The following is a 19,313-nucleotide window of genomic DNA, read 5'->3' on the forward strand; positions in this document are numbered from 1 at the left end:
GTGGAGAATGGGCACTGGTGAAGGGATGGGTTCCCGAACTTTGTATGAGGGAAGTATGAGCACAAAAGTGTATAAATCTGTAACTGTACCCTCACGGTGATTCTCTAATTAAAAATAAATAAATTAAAAAAAAAAGCTTCATGAATTCTAAGAAACTGATCACCCATGATGAAACTTGGTTCCAAGATGGTAGCAATGTTTTTTGTGTCTATAAACTGTGGGGGGACTGTAAGAACTGGGGTAATACTTCCTTGCAGGCCACTGCCTAAGTTCATCTAATCCTCAGAATGAAGAGAGGCAGAACTCCAGAAGGATTCGGTTTGCTCTACTCCTATAAGCCAGGCTTGTATCGCGCTTACATCTAGATGACTTAATGGCAGCAATAACATAATTTGGTAACCAGGGAGTAATGATTCATTCCCAAAGTGCTCTCACTGGCTATCAGCCCAATTTTGTAGCTCTACTTCAGAGAGTTTTCCCCTACAAAGATATGGAGCAAAAATAGAAGTCACAGATAAAGAACATCTAATTGCAATTGATAAAACCAAGTGAATCCCAGTGGACGCATAACACATGCTGGCCATCATTGCTGCTGGTAAAGAAAGGAAGCCTGCTTTGGGGGACATGCATTCTAAAAGCTGCACTCTTTAAAACACACAGTTGTCTCTTAGTATCCAAGGGCATATTATCCCCAAATCCTACTGTGTTGGCAGTTCACCCCATCTACTTAATGACTTCTTTTGTTGAAGAGTTTCTCTGTCTTAATTCCAGCTTTGCGTGTTTCTGGCACCCAGTGGAGAAAACCTTTGAAACTTTGATTCTAGGCTGCTACCTCTAGCCCAGGCAGGGATTTTCAACATTACAGGCATGCCTTATTATGATGGGGGGTGGGGTGGGGATAGGGTGGGGGGTGGTTGTGATGGTGGGGATGCCAAGAGGAAGCCATAAGAAAAAGATTTAGAAGCTGGACAATTATTGACTCTTCTAAAGTCAGGGATGTGCCCTACCTCTTCTTGATTTGGAAGCCAGTTCCCAGAATGGTAGGCTATTTTCAAGATGGAATGGAAGTCCAAGATTAGGAGGAAAGGCATCTGAATAGTTCATTATACTCGAGCCTCCAGACTTTACAAATTACATCCCAAGGCACTGAGAGCATTTGTAATTGTGATCATGAACAACTTTGGCAGTCTTTGAGGATTGAAATTGTAGGGAACAGGAGGGGTGCGAGAAGCCTGGGGAGAAACAAATGCTGCTGCTGACTTTTTTTTTTAATGGAAAAATGTGGATTCCAGATATTTCACACGAATATGTGTGATGTTGATACAAGAAAAAAAAATAGACTGGATGATTAAATCAGAGTCTTGTATTCCGTACCACTTACTGAAATCATTACCAGAAACCAGCCCAGGCTTAGCGTCAGCCAGCATCCAACTAGGAAAAGGGAAGCTACTCTGAACACTAAAATAGAGAAAATTTTCTAGAGAGCTCGTACCCAGGAATCAGAAAAGGGAGCAGAGCCACCCATCTAGTGTAGGAAAATCAGGATCATTTTCAGATGAGAATGAACAAACAAAAGGGTCATCAGAGTTCAGTGGTCAGGGTCATCCAAGAGAAGCTGGGATTCTGGTAGACCCCAGAAAAATAGACTGGGAGAAGCCAGACAGGAGAGGGAAAGCTTCTCATTCCTCCTGTTGAACTGTGACTTTTCATCCCTGGTCTGTGGACCAGTGCCCATCTTCCTTTGGTTGTAGAAAAGTTGAAAACTATGGCTCTAGAATTCATGTCTCCCATTGGCCACACTCAGAAGTCAACTGACCCTATGATTGGGGGGTGGGGGGGCTCCCTACATGTTCATCAAGCAGGAAAAGAACAATCCAGAACTGTGAAGTCAAATAAACTGAGGGCCAGTGTGTGAACTTTCTGCAAACAACCGACTCTGTCTATGGTCACCTCTTTAGAGAGGCATTTGGGCTTCTAATCAGGAACAGTGTGCAGGACGGTTTTCCATTCAAAGTCTGCTCACAGCCATGCTGGAGAAATTGAAGCTGTTTTTTGAAGACAGCCTGGCATTAATCTGAGTGGTATCCAGAACATGGCAACTTTTAGAAGAGTCAGGATACCTGGCTGCATGTGAAGCAGTATAATATAGAGCAAACACATGTTGAGAACATGTACTTGAATCTAGACTGCTCTTTTCAGTCCTTCTTTTAGTTATTATTACAGCCTATGATGCAGATTCTACCATAAAGAGGCAACTGAGGCTCACAGAGACTAATAGTAGCAAGTGATAGACATAGGATTTGAACCTTGGAAATATAGTATTTATTCTCTTTAAATCATTGTACTAATCCCTCGGCATGCAAATAAATAGGAGAGATATTAACTCATCAGACTAATCTGACTCTCTCTCTCTCTTATTTTTCTGTTTTGGGTCACACCCAGCAATGCTCAGTGGTTACTTCTGGCTCTGCACTCAGGAATTACTTCTGGGGGTGCTAGGGGGACCATATGGGATGCTGGGAATTGAACCTGGGTCAGCCATATGCAAGGCAAACGCCCTACCCACTGTGCTATCGCTCCATCCCCTGACTCTCTTTTCTTAAGTGATTGAAGGAAAGAGTGTAAGAGAACCTGTCACTGTCACTGTCATCCCATTGCTCATTGATTTGTTCGAGTGGGCACCAGTAACGTCTCTCATTGTGAGACTTACTGTTACTGTTTTTTTGCATATCCAATACGTGTAGCTTGCCAGGCTCTGCCATGCAGGCATGATACTCTCGGTAGCTTGCCGGGCTCTCAGAGAGGGGCAGAGGAATCAAACACAGGCTGGCCATGTGAAAGGCAAACACCCTACCACTGTGCTATCGCTCTAGCCCCTGACTCTCTTTCCTCAAGTGGCTGAAGGAAAGAGGCAGACTGGTGTGTAAGAGAACCTAGAATCTCATATTGATCACTCAGATCAGGTCTCTTTGTTTTTTATGCCTGCGCCTGCTGGATTTGCGACTTGCTAGATCATGCACTTCTATTTTATGTTCACTTTCCTTGAAGATTTTTCTCTACTCATGCCTTTTCTCAGATACATCATATTCTAATACCTAAGGGATTGATGAACATGTCATATGAATTTTGTTCTATGGGCCAAATTATGCAGACTTTTCTTCAATGATATTTAAACTTGACCTTTTAAACTTAAGTTCCCTTATTCTTTTCACTTGCTCTGTCTATCAACCTTCATCACCAAGCCCTCACATATTGGGTTTGGTTTTCATCTCTGGGCTTTGCTTTGCTTGATATTTAACATCTAATTCCACAGGAAGACAATGCTTGTTCCAGCTGAAGTCTGTTTTCTGTTTTATTTCTAACACTCTTTTTTTAAAAAAAAAGTATCTCTGTGGCTAATTTTTAACAATTGTTAAAAGATTGCTCCCTTCCCCCCTCCCTATACGCCCACTTGAAAACAGCAGCTCCCCTCACCAGATCTAGCTGATAATGGGGCACTTGAGAAGGATTATTCCATCATTCCTCTAAGTGACATCATCTAGAATGTTTCTCAAGTAATAAATAAATTGCCTCAATTCATCATCTGACAGTAATTGCTTTTAGCCAAGATTTAACTCAGAGTCAGTGTCAAGTAGCTGGAAAACACTACAGAGACACGAGGTTTTCAAAGCTGGCTCTACCCTTGCTTGAGAAAACCATTTAAAAAGCACCGAGTTAAGTGTAAAGAAGATCGAGATTTCTAACTCTCTTAAAATTACCAGTCTGTCCTAGGAGGGGCTGGCCTGGCCTTCATTCCAGCCTCTGGTGCTGAAACTGATAAATGTGGCTGTCAGAAGCCGCCCCCCCCTTTCTGCCCTGAATGGAGGTTAGCACCCCATGTGATGGGAAGGGCTTTAATTGATTGTTTGAAAGCACTCAACTAAATTGTTGCTCAAGTGCTGATTCTGTTTGGTTCACGCGACTTCCCAGTCTGGGTTTGCAGGCAGGTCTTGTTATGCCCAACTGCTGCTCTATGGAGGTCAAACATTTAATTCACTATGAGAGAGGCTAGGTGAGTTCCTTCTGGCAAATCTCTCCCGGGTACCAAGAAAAAAAAAACCTCCTTTAATCTAAAGTGCTTTATTTTACAAGTTGAGAATCTAGTCCAACAGACATATTTAAGAGCAATTGTGCCATAAAGGAGCCAGGCATGTGGACACATCTCTCTAAGGCATGTTCCCTTTCAAGGGCTTCACCATGGTGGAGCTGAGAATCCATCACCCGTGGTCTCAAGTGCTCCCTCTTACATCCAGAGGAGGCTTATACTTGTGATTTGACAACCAGGACACAGTCTAAGAAAGCAGAAATGACTGTACTTTGAAGGAAGGTTTAGGTGTCAGGTCGTTGTTAAGGTTAAAGATATTCATGCAGCTGAAGTATGGGTAATATCTATTTTTATACTGGCCACTCCCAGCAGTGGGACCACCAGAGGTGGCACCACTAGGGATACAGTCAGAAGTGCTGGGAGCCTTACAGGGTCAAAACTCAAGACCTCAGCATGTGTTTAGCGGGAAGATGGCCAATGAATAAATATCTGTGCTTTGAAGAAGTTTCTTGACTGTTTTCCGTAGAGGCTGATCCAGACAACATTCCCGCCAGCAAAGGATAAGGATCTCTTTTCAGTGCATCCCTGCCAACATCAGTGGTTTCCAATCTCTTTGATAGATGTCGCTTTCGTTGGTGTGAGATGATATCTCACTGTCATTTTTATTTGCATTTCCCTGATAATAAGTGATAAAGATTGTAGCCATGTTATCTAAAACACACAAAACTAAAACCGGGCTGGATCATATGTTTCTCCAGCCCCAGAATGAAGATCCAGTTTGCAGCCGGGATTCAATAGTGTATTACTAATAAGCAAGCACCCAAGAGGAGTGATGAAAGTTGTGTCTGGGCTCTGCCAGAAATAAAATGTAGTCCCGGGCCCCAGAAATCTGACAAAGCTACATGTGATCTCCAAAAGAACAAGACCCCTGACCTTAACCCATTAGCACAAGCATAGCTCCTGGCCCTAGAAGAAAAAAAATCTCAGAATTGTCCAGTACAAATCCGTGAGGGTTACAGAGAGAATAGTGTACAGGCTAAGGTGCTGGCATGAGAGATAATTGGGAGAAGATATTTTTATCTGGGTGCTTGTCTCTAAGGGGAGAGAGAAGAGAGCAAGCTAGCCCTCAGAGCTCTGCCTGTGGGAGGGTCACAGAGGAGAGCTCACAGGACAAGCCCAGATGATAAGCTTGGTGGCCACGTGCCACTCATGGCATGGCACACATCACGGGCATCCTTAATATCTCCTGGTGGCCTCATCTTTCCCCTCCCAACCTGGTCCCCATGATCCAGAGGAGGCTTGCCCGGATCTGATGAGGATGAAGGACACAGTTGGCTCAGTGCCCCCAGGATTGGCTCCCTGCTGGCAGAAATCTGTGCGGTGAGTCTGGAGCCCAGGGGCTCAAAGCTGCTTAGCCACAGCAGAGAGGAGCATCCCGGGCTGAGTTGGGGATTAAGGGTTTAATGTGAAGAGCAGATGTAAGAGAGGGGAACACACACTCCCTCCATGCCCTGCAGCGGGCTGAGTCCCTTAAAATTTTCTTAGGCAGCCAGAGTGAGAAAACATGTAACACCGAGTGGACTGTAATGCTTTTTGCAGAGTTCGGAGCAGACTTAAGGCCACACCGGGATTAGGGATGCCTTATCAGTAGCAGGTGTGTGTAGCGGTGAGTGCAAAGGCCAAACAGCAGCCTAGAGCAGGTCAGGTCATACTAGGACATGGGAATAGGCTGCTGGTGCCTGACCAACGGGGTAGAGGCCAAGGCCACAGTGTTACCAGGTGCAGATGCTAAAACCATTAAGAGGCAGAGGCAGGACCCAGAATGATGGGTCAGAGCTTGGGTGCACTCTTGTGTTTCCCCTTCACTGAAAACACTGATCCCCTGAGACTAGGAGACACTCGCATGACTTCATCTTAGCTAATCATCCCTGCCAAGGTTCTCTCTATATACAGGATCACATTCTCAGATATGAGGGACTGAGACTTTAATTCATCTTTTTATGAGATGGAGATGGGGACCCACTTCAATCTACCCTGTTAAAGGGAGTCACTGGACTTTGTTTGTTTGTTCTGGGCCATACCCGATGATGCTCAGGGCTAACTACTACCTCTGCACACAGGAATCACTCCTGGCAGAGCTTAGGGGACCATAGGGATGCCAGGTATTGAATCCAGGTTGACTAGATGCAAGGTTGGCCACATGCCTTACCCACTGTACTATCTCTCTGGTACCTGGTTTTTTTTTAAAGGGGTCACGCATAGGGGCTGAAGTGATAGTACAGCAGGTAGGGGGCTTGCTTACCTTGCATGTGGGCAACCCAGGTTGAATCACCGGTATCCTATATGGTCCTTTGAGCACGACCCAGGAATTACTCCTGAGTGCAGAGCCAGAGGTAACCCCTATGCATCACCAGGAGTAGCCCCCAAAACAAACAAAACAGAGGAAGCCACACATAGTGGTTCATAGAAGTGAGAGGAACCTTGGGTTATTACTCCTGTACAAGGACCTCCTGGCTCTTGAGCGTAATCAGCCTCCCTGTCCTTCTGTTATGCCCCCTTCCTCTACTTTGTAAATTTAGATTAGACTAAATCGAGACTAAGTCCAAATTTAATCTTCAGGCACAGCATGGCCCATAGTGTTTGGGGTCCTGTGAAGTGCTGGGACACAGACTCAGGGTCTCACATATATTAGGTATGTGCCCTACCACTTGGGCTATCTCCCTGCTCCAAACTGAGTCATATTTATATTTTGAGGGTGGGGGAAAAGCCCTCACATAGAATTCAGGGGTTCCAAGGCCCAATTCCTTTGATACTTAGTCAACAGGGCTTGATTGTTCAAGGCTAGAGTCTAGCAATGAGGTACTCCTTGGGCCTAAGGGTGCTGGGGGACACCAGGACCACATCCAGTGAAGCTCATGGTACCAGGCAGTGCCAGAGATAGAAATCAGGGCCTCATGCATATAAAACATGTGCTCCAGCCCTTAAGCTATCTTCCCTGAATTACTTTCTAAGCATTTTCTGGCAATGGGCTATAAATGGGAGGAGGCCTTAGCATTTCACTAAGTAAAATCAAATGCAAATAGGGGTGAGAGCCAAAATAGTGAGCAAGCTGGAAGAAGAATGGGAGACTCCTGCTGGTCACTGAATCAGCAGAACAGGAAGGTTCTAGGGCAAGTGTGCTAGCTTTAATTATCTGATGAGCACAGCACACTCAGAGCTATGTTCCTAAGGCTCTTACTCAGAAAACAATCCAATTACGTCCAATCAACTCTGGCTAAATTGATCCCATTGAGGTGGTGTGGCTCACATTGCTTGACTTAAAGGGGCAGGAAGGGAGAGGAGCAGAAATGATCTGCCCCTGAGGTGTGGGTAGGTGGCTCAGAGCTCATCTAGCATCGGAAAACCTGGGAAAGAGAGATGACCAGGAGGGAAAAGGATTCCTGGAAGCTTGAGTGGGATCAGAAACACTGGTGGAGGGATGGGCTCTCAAACATTGCATGAGGGAAAAACAAGCACGAAAATGTGTGAATCTATAACTGTACCCTCACTATGACTCAGCAATTAAAAAATAAATAAATTTTAATAAAAAGAAAGAACATGCAGAATTCAAACCAGTACACTGAATCTAGCAAGAGCAAACAGAATAGCAGCTGGGGAGGCACCGATTGTGTGGATTCCAGCCAAATAAAGCATGAATAGCCATCCTGTCTTCTAGCTGGGACCCTTGGCTTTTAGAAGCAAAAGCATGAGTCATTGTGTTCTGTCTTAGAGGCTCACCTAAGCCCTCTCCCCAAAGGATAAATGGAAATGCAGGTCTGCTATGAGTGGGAATTGATAGAGAATAGAAGTTCAACATCAGCAACATCCGCTTCTGCTCATTCTGCCCTTGAAGACCTGGGAAAGGGCCCCCCCACTTGGGTCCCAATGCTTCTTGCCCCCAGTCCAACTTCTCCCAGGCCAGCATGTGAGCTAAGACCAGATATGGGACTCCAGAGAACTATTCAAAGATGCTGGAGAATCTGTCTCTAGGTAGCGTGGCAGGTGGACCCACATGGAGTTCAAATAATGGACCAGTGCTCTGAATTGCACAACTGGTTTAACAGAATGATAGAAGGGGAACTGAGTGAGATACTTGGGGTAGAGAAGAGGATGTGGTTGAAGGATACATACTGTACTTGGCACAGCTCCATCCACATTCACCACACTTATTAGCCCATCTAGGAAGACCAGGCAAATGACTGCTGTGTGTGTGCAAGGCACAGATAAGAGACAGCAGAAACCAAGCAGCTCCAAGATAATATGCGTATAACTTGGATGTGTGCACATATGAGAGAACTCTCACTCCAGACTCAGGGGTCTTCTCTGTTCTCTTGGTCAACAGACCATCTCCTCTAGTTGGCCGTGGGAGACAATGGCAGTCAGGGAAGGTTTTGCCAGAGATCACCTGACTGATTTGAACCAAGGGGATGAAGACCATGGAGGGAGAACACACTGTAGCAGAGGAAGGAGGAAAGTAAAGGGAAAGTTTTACACCCACAGAATGAGCAGAGTAAAGAATGGCAAGTTTTGGGGGATGAAGAAAGGACAGAAACCACTTAGTGAGGGTGCCTGGCTTTCATGCATATCATTCCAAATACAGGGCAGACTTGAGGGCAGTTCTATAAGGAGCAGACGCTTATTTCTAGAATAACATACTGGCTTCTGTGAAACAAAATTAAAAAAGAGGACCAGTGTGATGATAAGGAGATATTATTCCAAACAAGACTATGAATCCCCAACATGAACAGTGGAAGTGGAGAAGCGAGGAGAGACTCAAGAGAGGTTGGGGAGGCAGGACCGGTCAGACTTGTGAGTAACTGGGTACTGAGATGGGAAGAGAGAAGATAAGGCTGAAGCTGAGTTTCCTGGGCTGAACTGAAAGGTTCTGTGGATAGAAAACTGGAGATGAGTTCTCCTTAATTTAAGGAGAATGTCCCGAGAGAAATAGCATCACTAGAAGTTCAGTCGAAAGGCTCCTTGCTTAGATGAATATTTTACAGGAAATACAAGTATTTACCTGCTGCAGGACAGCATCCCACGGGAGATGTGTTGTCCCATCTCCCGCCACCCCCCAAAGATACTTCTTCCACACTGTCAGTTTATTTGGGAGAAGGGTAACAGAACAGTCAATCAGAACAATGTCCCAATAGCTATGTATCTATGAAGTCGTGGACGCCAGTTGTAAAGTGATTGACAAATGTGGCATTCTGATGGGGGCACTGGAAGAGCTAGGGGGCCCTGTGGACCTCCTGGATCTTGAGCGTAATCAGCCTCCCTGTCCTTCTGTTATGCCCCCTTCCTCTACTTTATAAATTTAGATTAGACTAAATCGAAATAAAGTCCAAATTTAGTCTTAATCTAAACCAAGTCTGTCTCTTCATCACCCTAGACTGTGCCCTGGGGCCAAGCAAGGCCCTGTTTGGGAGCGGAGACACCACATCTGAGCAGAGAGACCCTCAGATTGTGCTGTGCCAGGCAGGCTGCACTTCTGCTCTTGCCTTGGGCCAGCCCAACACCTGCAGTTTCTCATTCAGCCTCTATGTGTACCTCAATTCCCGCATGAGCCCTGATATGCGACTCTGCTTAACATTCTGTGTTCCTCAGGCCTGCGACACCAACAGGCCCTTCCTCCTCCCTCCATCTCCTAAGCTTCTCAGGAATCACAGTTCTGGACTGGCCTTGGGCCCAGATCTTGCTAGTGGCCAGTTAGTCTTTCTCTCTCCTCTCTGGACCTTAGTTTCCTCATCTATAACATGGGTGAAATATTGTATGCTTAAAACTCAACTATCGATAACTGTAGACAATGGCTCTTTAATTAAGTAAAAATTATTTTTTTAAATGGGTTTGGGTTAATGATGACAGCAAGGGTCTAAGTACATAAGACATTTTACTTGACAATTGGCTCTCATTAATAGATCAGTTTTTCCCCCATAAGAAATGGGGCAATTTTTGCAATCTCTTTGTGACTCAGTCCCATAGCTAGTATGCAATATAGTTTTAAGGACTGTCTTAAAATACCATGGTATTTCCCAGTTCTTGGCCTATGAAAGATACTGAGATCATGATGCTGGCCATCACTGTATCACTGTCATCCCATTGCTCATCAATTTGCTCGAGTGGGCACCAGTAACGTCTCCTTTGTGAGACTTGTTGTTACAGCTTTTGGCATACCAAATACGCCACAGATAGCATGGCCAGGCTCTGCCATGCAGGTGGGATACTCTTGGTAGCTTGCCGGGCTCTCTGAGAGGGGAAGAAGAATCGAACCTGGGTCAGCCGTGTGCAAAACAAACGCCCTACCTGCTTATTCTAGCACTCCAGCATGGTCACAGAATATGGCAGGTAAGGTTACACAGCGAGTCAGGCTCAAATTCAACTCTTGTTACTTTCACGTTTCTTATCCCAGCCCCAGTTTCCTCGTATAAAAATGAAACAGGCCCCTTTGCGGGAGTGTTGCTGAGAATTTTCATTGTGATAATAATGTCAAACCCTTAGCCCATTTCAGTGGATGTGAGAACTACAGAAAATAGTGTTTGGTCTTTGTTCTTTTAATCCTTCTATTTGACATTCCCTAAGCCCTATTCCTCCAGTATCCACCTCTAACCCCACCACTGCCTGCCAACTTCCTCCTCTCTCTCACCTATTGTGTCTATCTTGGTGGATATTCCTGATTAGGATTTTCCCAGAGGGCCTTTATTGGATTCCCCAGCTCCTGCCTTCAGACTACATGCCACTCCTGCCAAGGACTGTGCCTCTCCAGGAGACACACAGAGGCTGAGTGTCCAGGAAGTGACCTTGGAGGCAGCTCTGGTCTACATGGTCTTATTGCATAGACACAACCTCTTACCTCCTGGATCCAGGACACATGATGTCCCTGGGAAGACTGTTTTCGAAATAGATAGAAAGCAATCTCAGAAAAATGTGTTATGACCTGAATCCTGTCACTGGAACAAGGGCCCACATTTAAAAAAAGATACAAAAACGGCCAGGAAATAACAATTTTCATGTCAAATACACAGGACACAGAAGATCAACAGGACTTGGGAATGTCTCCCACACACAGAAAGCCAGAAACCATGCCAGAAGTGCATCCATTCATTGATGCTTGCTCTGATTAGCCTGGCAGGGGACTCATTGCTATCATTTCATAGATGAGGGAAGGCTGAATGCTTGAAAGGCTGAATGATTTGCCCATATTCTCCCAGTTTTAAGGAAGAGAGTTTGGGTTGCACATATCCCAAAGTTCTGGGCACTGGGGAATAGCCAAGTTCTGGGTCTTCCCTACAGTTACAGGCTAGAACTGAGTAGCCTGGTTGACCTTTAGTGCATTCATCTATGGATGTTGTCAGTCTCCTGTGGGGCCCATTATACCAGACTGCCCCCTAAAGGCCTGGAGCGGAAATTGCAGATACCAGAGAAGGTAAAGTGCCATGGTGAGTATGGGGTGGACGCCAGAGTCCTTTATGTGAATTGTCCAAAAACAAATCACTTGTCTACTGTCAAAACAACCTGCTACAAAAAAGCACCCAACTTCAGCCATAAATCAACCTTTTTTTATTTTTCAAAGTAAAAAAACCCTCTCTCTACCCTCTTATTTAGTGTTTTGCTATCTTTTCCTAAGCTTGGCCTGTTTCCAATCTTGTTTTCTTCCGATGGTGCTCATGTTCTATCAGTTGGTCCCCTAGTCTCATGATGCAGCCCCCAATTTTATGCAATTTTCACTTGTGTCCACCTTAGAAAATCCTGGAGAACCAGAAGTGGACTGTATGGCTTGTGGTTGAGGAACACCAGTAACCCCTCACAGCCAACTGACACTATACAGATGGAACTATTAAGACATCATCAAGTGTCCTCACAGCATGGTGTTCTCTGAGGTGTGAAGGGAGAGGGACGTTTGCTGAACATCCATCCCGTGCATGCACACTTCTGTTCAGCAATTCAGCACTAAGAAGACCAAGACAATTTTTTTCCTGCCCGAGATGGCAGCCACTCTGCCACTTGTGGTGTCTATGCACTCAAAATATGGCTAGAGCGATGGAGGAACAGGATTTTCACATTTATTTTTTCAACTAATTTAAATTTAAAAACGAATCAGGGTAAAGTGTATTTACTTGTTAAGTACAACATTTATCTTTTGAAGACTGTATTTCAAAAGCAGATACATACATATATATATATATACTGCTTAAAATTTAGCATATGAATTGAGAAGTGCTGTAAGTATAAACTTCACACCAGATTTCAAAGACGTAGTGCAAAAAACAAAGAATGTAAAATAGTTTTCACTGGTATTTTAAAATACTGATTACATGTTCAAATGATAATATTTGTCATACAGATTATTATTATTAAATATTATTAAAATTAATTTTGTCTATCCTTTTCCTTTTTTAAAAAAGGTGACTGAAAAGTTAAAGGACCATATTAGGTGCTGCCTCAGATTGTGAGCTGTTTCACAGCAGAACCTAAAAGGAATTCATCCAACATCAGTTCTATATGTACCCCATCACCTGCCCACCTGGCCAAAGGAAGTAAGGGTAGCAGATGACAACAGTGACCACGAGTGAAGACTGACTCCCTCACAATGCCCACACCTAATTTATTGTGCCCTCAATTCACATTCATCATTCAAATGCTGTTTGTTCTTTGCATTGTTGTGTTGGACATTCCTCATGTCCTGATTCTCAACAATTGCTTCCTCTTCGTCCATCACTGCCTGAACACCCCCTCACTACCAAGCACAGTTCCATAAATAGAGTGGCCCTGGAGATTTTTGAACGGATGTGCTTTTGCTCCTGGGTGAGGTATGAGGCAGAGTCTGGAGTGACATTTCATGGTCACAGTGGGAAATGAACTGCTACTGGAAGCCAAAGGGCAGAAACTGGGGGTGCTGCTAAATGTTCTTTAAACACATAGACAGTCCTTTACAGCAAAAGTGATCTGTCTCTAGGTGTGAAGAGTGCCAAGGTAGAATAACCCATTTTAAAGCATGGCGTTATTGGACAGAAGGTCAACAAGTCAGAGCAACAACATGAAGGTCAAGTTTTTTGTTGGCCAAAGGCCTTCAAACTGCTATGAGGTGAAGAGAGATGCCTTAGAGGGATTGAGCATATTCTTTGCATGTGTAAGGCCCTCAGTTTGTTCCCTAGGACTGTAAAACTGTACAAGCACCACCGGTTATAGCCTTGGAAGTTCTTCAAATACTGCCAACATGGCCCTGTTGGCCCCCAGCACCACCGGGCCCAAACATGGTCACATTGCTCGACCCAAGCATGGAATTGTCCAGCACCATTGGTTAAGAGAAGCCCCTGGACATCCTGACTATGGTCCCTGGCCATCATTACTGCTATACTCAGCGGTAATTTTTTCTTACTTCCAAATAAGAAAACGAGTCCTGGGAAGAAGTTAGCTGCCCGTGATCTCTAAGTTAGAGATAGAGAGAAATGAACTCAGTCTCCCCTTGCTAGAGATGCCAGCGTTCCCCTATTTCTTAATGAGATTCTCAGGTCCTGGATCAGTGGGGAGACTGACACAGATGGTGTGTGATTCCTGTCTGACACCTCCCACACCACACAAACCTCACTCAGACTGGCCAGTGACTATTGACATCAGCCATTCTTGTGACGAGTGGATGTGCAATCAGAAAAAAAGAAACTTTGAAAGGAACAGACTACACAGAAAGAAACACTTACAGGCACCTCAGTCATCAAATGCAGCTGAGAAGTGTGTAGAAATAAATGGCACACAATAAAATAAACCTGTCAGAGCAGAAACATTCCAGAGACTCGGAAGGTGAGAGGTAAGAACAAATGTGCCTGATAAAGGATTGGCACTGTTTAAAGAAAACATTATCAGCCAGCTGGACTTGAATAGAGCCCAGGGAACACACAATCACCCAGCAGAAAGGGAGCAGCTAATACACACGTGTCTGGGAACTGAGGTCCTTAATATGATCCGTAAAGTGACTTCAATAAAGCTCAATGGACTGAGGGTATGATTTGCATGCTGGAGGCCTGGGTTTGATATTGCATATGGCTCTAGTATTGCATATGGCTCCCCCAATGTAGAAGTAACCCCCGGCCACTGCCATGTGTGCTCCCCCACCCCTTCAAACACCAATCACAAAGATACAGTGATTGAAGAGTAGATGACAAGAGCAAGGTAGGCAATAGAAGATGGTCCATATTGCTTAAGGCCTCTTGGTAGGGAGATGTCTGCGTGTTGGCAGTGTTGCTTGGACTCTGTGAGGGTGGTTGACAGCAGGGACAAGACGTGGCCCTACAGAATACTGTTGAGGCTCTGTGTAGAAAAACTCATATCAGGCACCTGAGTGTGTAAAGTCCAGGAGCCAATCGTACCCTGAAGAGGGGGCCATTATTATTCCTGTGTAGGTGGGAGAATCTTCACATTTAATGGACTTGACTAGGACAAATGCTAGAGCTGGTCATAGCCACATCGAATCATCTCCTAGGCATAGACTGAGAATTGCACTGTCTTCTGGTGTCAGACCATAGCTATCCACTTCCCACGGAAGCACTTTTCAAGCTCCAGGGGGTTGGTCCATTTTTCTGACCACACACACCTCTCCCGTGCAGCCTCCATTACCCACAGGTGCAACTACTCTGGTGTTCGTATAGTTTTGAAATAATGGCTCTTTCTGCCACCAGGAAGATTTGCCAGAAGCATGTCATCTTTGGCTCAGCATTGTATTTCTTAGTGCCTAGAACAGTGCCTGGCACATAGTAGGTATTTTGTAAGCACTAGTAGGATAGAGGAATAAATGAGTGAATAGATGGGTGTCGGGGAGATGGGGGTTTGGATGGGAGGGTGAATGGATGGGTGAGTGGGAGATGGGTGGGTGGGGATGTGTAGGGGGTTCCAGTTCCTCTTAGTGCATCTGGTCTGGAGGCCCTCTGAGTGGGGAGCCTCTCATTCCCTCCCTCCCTCCCAGGGCTCTGGTGATCACCTGTGGTGAGGAGGCAGAGTGGAGTCCCCGGGGTCACCTGGGCGCTGCCCATTGGTGCTGACCACAAGGAAGCCAGTCCCCAGGCAGCATGCAGAAGAGAAGGAGAGAGAAACACACATGAACACGTGCATTGCGGTGAACAAAAACGCAGTTCTTGTGGCTCTGAAGAGCTCACACTACACAGCAGCAAAAGAACATTGTGAGCTAACAAAACAGGGTTTGAAATAGATCTTTAAAAAGGAAAACCAGAGTTGGAGTCACCATTTATCAAGCACCCACGACATGCCAGGGACTCTGCTAGGTACCTCACATACAATATCTTTGAGACTTCGAACAGACCATTGTGATTATTAACGAACCAGCCAACTCTGCACCCAGATATCTGCCCCTGCTGTCCCTTCCTCAGTAGACAGTGTTGCCACCCATGTTGTTGTGGGATCTAGAAACCTGGAGTCATCCTCAGCTCCTCTTTCCTGTGAACATCCAACTGCTCATCCATCTGCAAACCTTATTGATTTGACTGCAGAAAGCTGCTTGCAACTTCCCCCTTCTCTCTACTTTCATTTCCACTTAGCTGAAACCACCCTCTTGGGTTCTACTTGACCGAGTGAAGCAGCCTACAGCTGATCTTCCTGCGTCTCGTCTCGCCTTGCACCCCTGTATCCCGATCTCTGCCTATTCAGTGAAATGCACAAGTGGCCCCAATGGTGTCAATGTAATTTTCAACCCTTCACCTGGCTTCCAGTTCCTCAAAGAGAAGTTTCCTGTTGCCTCTCTGCTGCTGGCCATCACCTTTTTGGTTGGAGCCCAAGTACTATCCATCCAAGATTCTGCTGACCCTGGACTTACTCAATCTCATGATGGAGTATGAAATAACTTGCTCCCTGCCTCTTCAACTAGTTATCTCTTATATAAGCACTGGTTGGTGCTTATCGTTGTCCATCTACAACTTGTTCTCTGGGGAGTCCATAGGTTCTCACTCTGTACTGAACATATATGTCTTCTCATTATGCCACATCCTTTGCCTCTTACAGCAGTACTCTTGCCAGGTCTAAGTGGCTGCCTCCCTTGTCCCTCTGTAATCTCCTTGAAGGTCCTCACTATGCCACATTCAATACCGGACAATATCATGCCTGGCATTGTACCAGGAATGGATGGCAGCTCAGTGGACATTTGTGGAATGAATTAATGATTGGATGAAGGCAGAAATGATGAATCAGAGAACTGACTGAACTTGCTTAAGATCACTGATCTGGGAAGGCAATATTCAAACCCTAATTTTCTTGGCTTTAATCTTCAAGTCCATTATTTGCCTCTTTAAAGAATGATATGAAAGGTGAACAGGAGTCCTAGAATGGCAAGAGCTGAATGTTTTTCTAGTGATTCAGCAACAAAATAGCAAAAAGTTCTGAGAAAGACCGGAAGAGAGAGAAAGAGGGAGAGAGCAGTCTAGATACACAGTTAAATAGGCTATACCTAATTGAAAGACTTGATACAGGTAGCACACTTGGTCCATAACCACAAAATACTAAATTATTTAGCCACTAGTCAATCATAATACTCTTCCCTTAAATGTTAAGGAAGTTTACATTTTGAATGGTAAATGCAAATAACCTAAATGTGACCTCACTATTTTCTTTTTTTTTAAGAATTTCAATTAATAATTTATTTAATTATTTAGAATTTTTTATTGAATCACTGTAAACTACACTTAAAAAGATTTCATGTTTGAGTTTTAGTCATACAATAATCTAACACCCATTCCTCCACCAGTGTATATTTTCCACCCCAATGTCCTGAGTATCCTTCTCCTCCCCCCATCCTGCCCCTCACCCTGCCTCTATGGTAGACAGTTTCCCCCTTTCTCTACTTATAGGCATTATGGTTTGCAATACAGATAATGAGAAGCCATCATGTTTGGTCCTTTATCTACTTTCAGCACATATCTCCCATCCCAAGCAATCCCACCAACCATCATTGACTTAGTGATCCCTTCTCTATCCCAACTAACTTCTCCCCCAGCTCACAAGGCAGGCTTCCAACCGTGGAGCAATCTTCCTGGCCCTGTATCTTCTGTCCTTATGTGTTAGTCTCATATTATTATAGCCTAGTTCTCCCTTTTGGAGAATGTGGCAAGGTATCAAGAGCATCCTACCTGCAAGGCAGAGCCTGGCAAGCTCTCCGTGACGTATTTGATATGCCAAATACAGTAACAGTGATGGGGCTTATTCCCCTTACCCTGAAAGAGCCTCCAATGCAGCACTGCTGGGAAGAACGAGTAAAGAGAGGTTGCTAAAATCTCAGGGTTAGGGCAAATGGAGACGTTACTGGTGCCCACTTGAGCAAAACAATGATCAACTGTATGACAGTGATACAGTGCAAATGAGTGCAGTCATTCTATGTATGTCTCTCTCTTTCTGACTCATTTCACTTAGCATGATACTCTCCATGATCATTCACTTATAAGCAAATTTCATTACTTCATCTTACCTAACAGCTATATAGTATTCCATTGTGTAGATGTACCAAAGTTTCTTTAACCGGTCGTCTGTTCTTGGTCACTTAGGTTGTTTCCAGATTTGGGCTATTGGACTTCACCATTTTCAAAATACATTTTAAGCTAGAGGAATGAGTCATGGCTTGTGGGCCAAAAGTGACTTATGTATGGTTTTTACATTGTTCAGGTTGGAGGGAAATTAAAGAAGATACAATGTCATGATCCTTGAAAATAATATAAAACTCAGATCCCAGTGTCCATAAATAAATTTTGATTGAAACACAGCTGTGCTCAGATTGTATGTTCCATCGATTGCTGCTTTTGTGCTGTAGCAGCATTGAGTAGCTGGGACAGAGAAGAGATAATCTTCAAAAATCAACGTATTTTCTCTCTAGCCCTTGAGAGAAAAGTTTTGTTTTCCGCCCCCCCCCCCCCCAATCCCAGCCTCTGTAGGTAGGCAGGACAAAGCATCTTAGTCTTGCATGGCAGAGAAAAGGAGGAAAAAAGAACTGAGAACTCAGATGTTCCCCTCTAGTCTCTGTCAGCAGACCCCTGTTCTCCCAATTCTCAGCCTGGGCTTGCCTTGGAATCCAACTCAGACCCATTCTATGGAATTTAATTGGAGGGATCTTCTTTCACAAGGCAGTAGAAATAAGCAATGCCAAGGGCTCTCTACCCTCACCCTCATATACATACAAGGCACAAGGCATGTTTACATATATACTATAAGACTCTTTAGAGTCCTGGGGCCCCTTTAGACATCCATCTTATCATTTCTCACCTCCTTTAGTCACATCAACATTCGAGCTATTGTTCTAGTCCTTTCTTATTCAAGTTCAGAGGCATGGTCTCTGGCCTCCAGCATTTTGAACATGTTACTTCCTCAGCTCAGATTTCTCTGTTTTACTCTGCATCTTTGTTCAGTACAATCATTGTCATACTTCTTTCAAAACTGGTCTCAGGGATCATATACCCAAGAAAGTCTAATGAGTGTGTCCTTTTCTGTGCTCCCATAGGATCCTGAATTTACTTTCTTTGCAGCCCTTTATCATAGCGTAACCAGGTAATTGATCTGTTTATTGTTCTCCCACAAACTGCTACTTGTTGAATTCTTATTTCAAGACAGACATTGCACTAAGCACATATTCAAAGTCAGACATTGCATCAGCTCACTGAGTTCAACTTATTTTATTATCCCCATAAAATAAGTGTTGGTACTGTCTTTACTTTCTAAGCAGGAAAAGTGAGACACAGAGTTTTCTTAGTCTTTTCCAAACTAGAACCAAAGATACCCAAATCTGAGAATAAACTTCTTAGCATTCAGGGAACGAGGTTACGTATCAATATTAAGTTTAAGTCAATAAATGCTAATTGAAAACTTAATGAATTTATAAAGTCCTGGTTTAATATTTTTTACTTACTGACTGTGATACTTGGAAAACTACATAGATTTATGAGCTTCAATTTCTATATCTATAAAATGGGGTTAGTACAAATCTCAGGAAGTTATTTTAAGAATTCGTCATCATCATCATCATCCCATTGATCATTGATTTTCTCGAGCGGTCTCAGTACCATCTCCATTCGTCCTAGCCCTGAGATTTTAGACCCCTCTTTTTATTCGTCCTTCCCAATGGTGCCGCATGGAGTCTCTTTCAGGGTCATGGAATGAGACCCATCATTGTTACTGGTTTTGGCATATGAATATGCCACGGGGAGCTTGCCAG

At 44.3% G+C, this 19,313-nt stretch overlaps 1 protein-coding gene across 15 annotated transcripts in view; it reads right to left on the reverse strand.

Annotated features, from left to right (window-relative positions):
• The window catches only part of PTPRT (protein tyrosine phosphatase receptor type T), a 1,130,358-nt gene that overhangs the window by 176,177 nt on the left and 934,868 nt on the right, over positions 1–19,313 (reverse strand). For 8 of the 15 annotated variants that reach the window (XM_055137543.1, XM_055137542.1, XM_055137535.1 and 5 more), the window contains exon 14: positions 15,090–15,146. The exons of the other annotated variants lie outside the window; for them this stretch is intronic. In XM_055137543.1, the coding sequence (XP_054993518.1) occupies positions 15,090–15,146 (57 nt within the window). The remainder of the gene's footprint in view (positions 1–15,089; positions 15,147–19,313) is intronic. 15 annotated transcript variants of the gene reach the window in all.

This window comes from Sorex araneus, chromosome 5, assembly GCF_027595985.1.
Source record: "Sorex araneus isolate mSorAra2 chromosome 5, mSorAra2.pri, whole genome shotgun sequence".
In the NCBI taxonomy this organism is placed as follows: domain Eukaryota; kingdom Metazoa; phylum Chordata; class Mammalia; order Eulipotyphla; family Soricidae; genus Sorex; species Sorex araneus.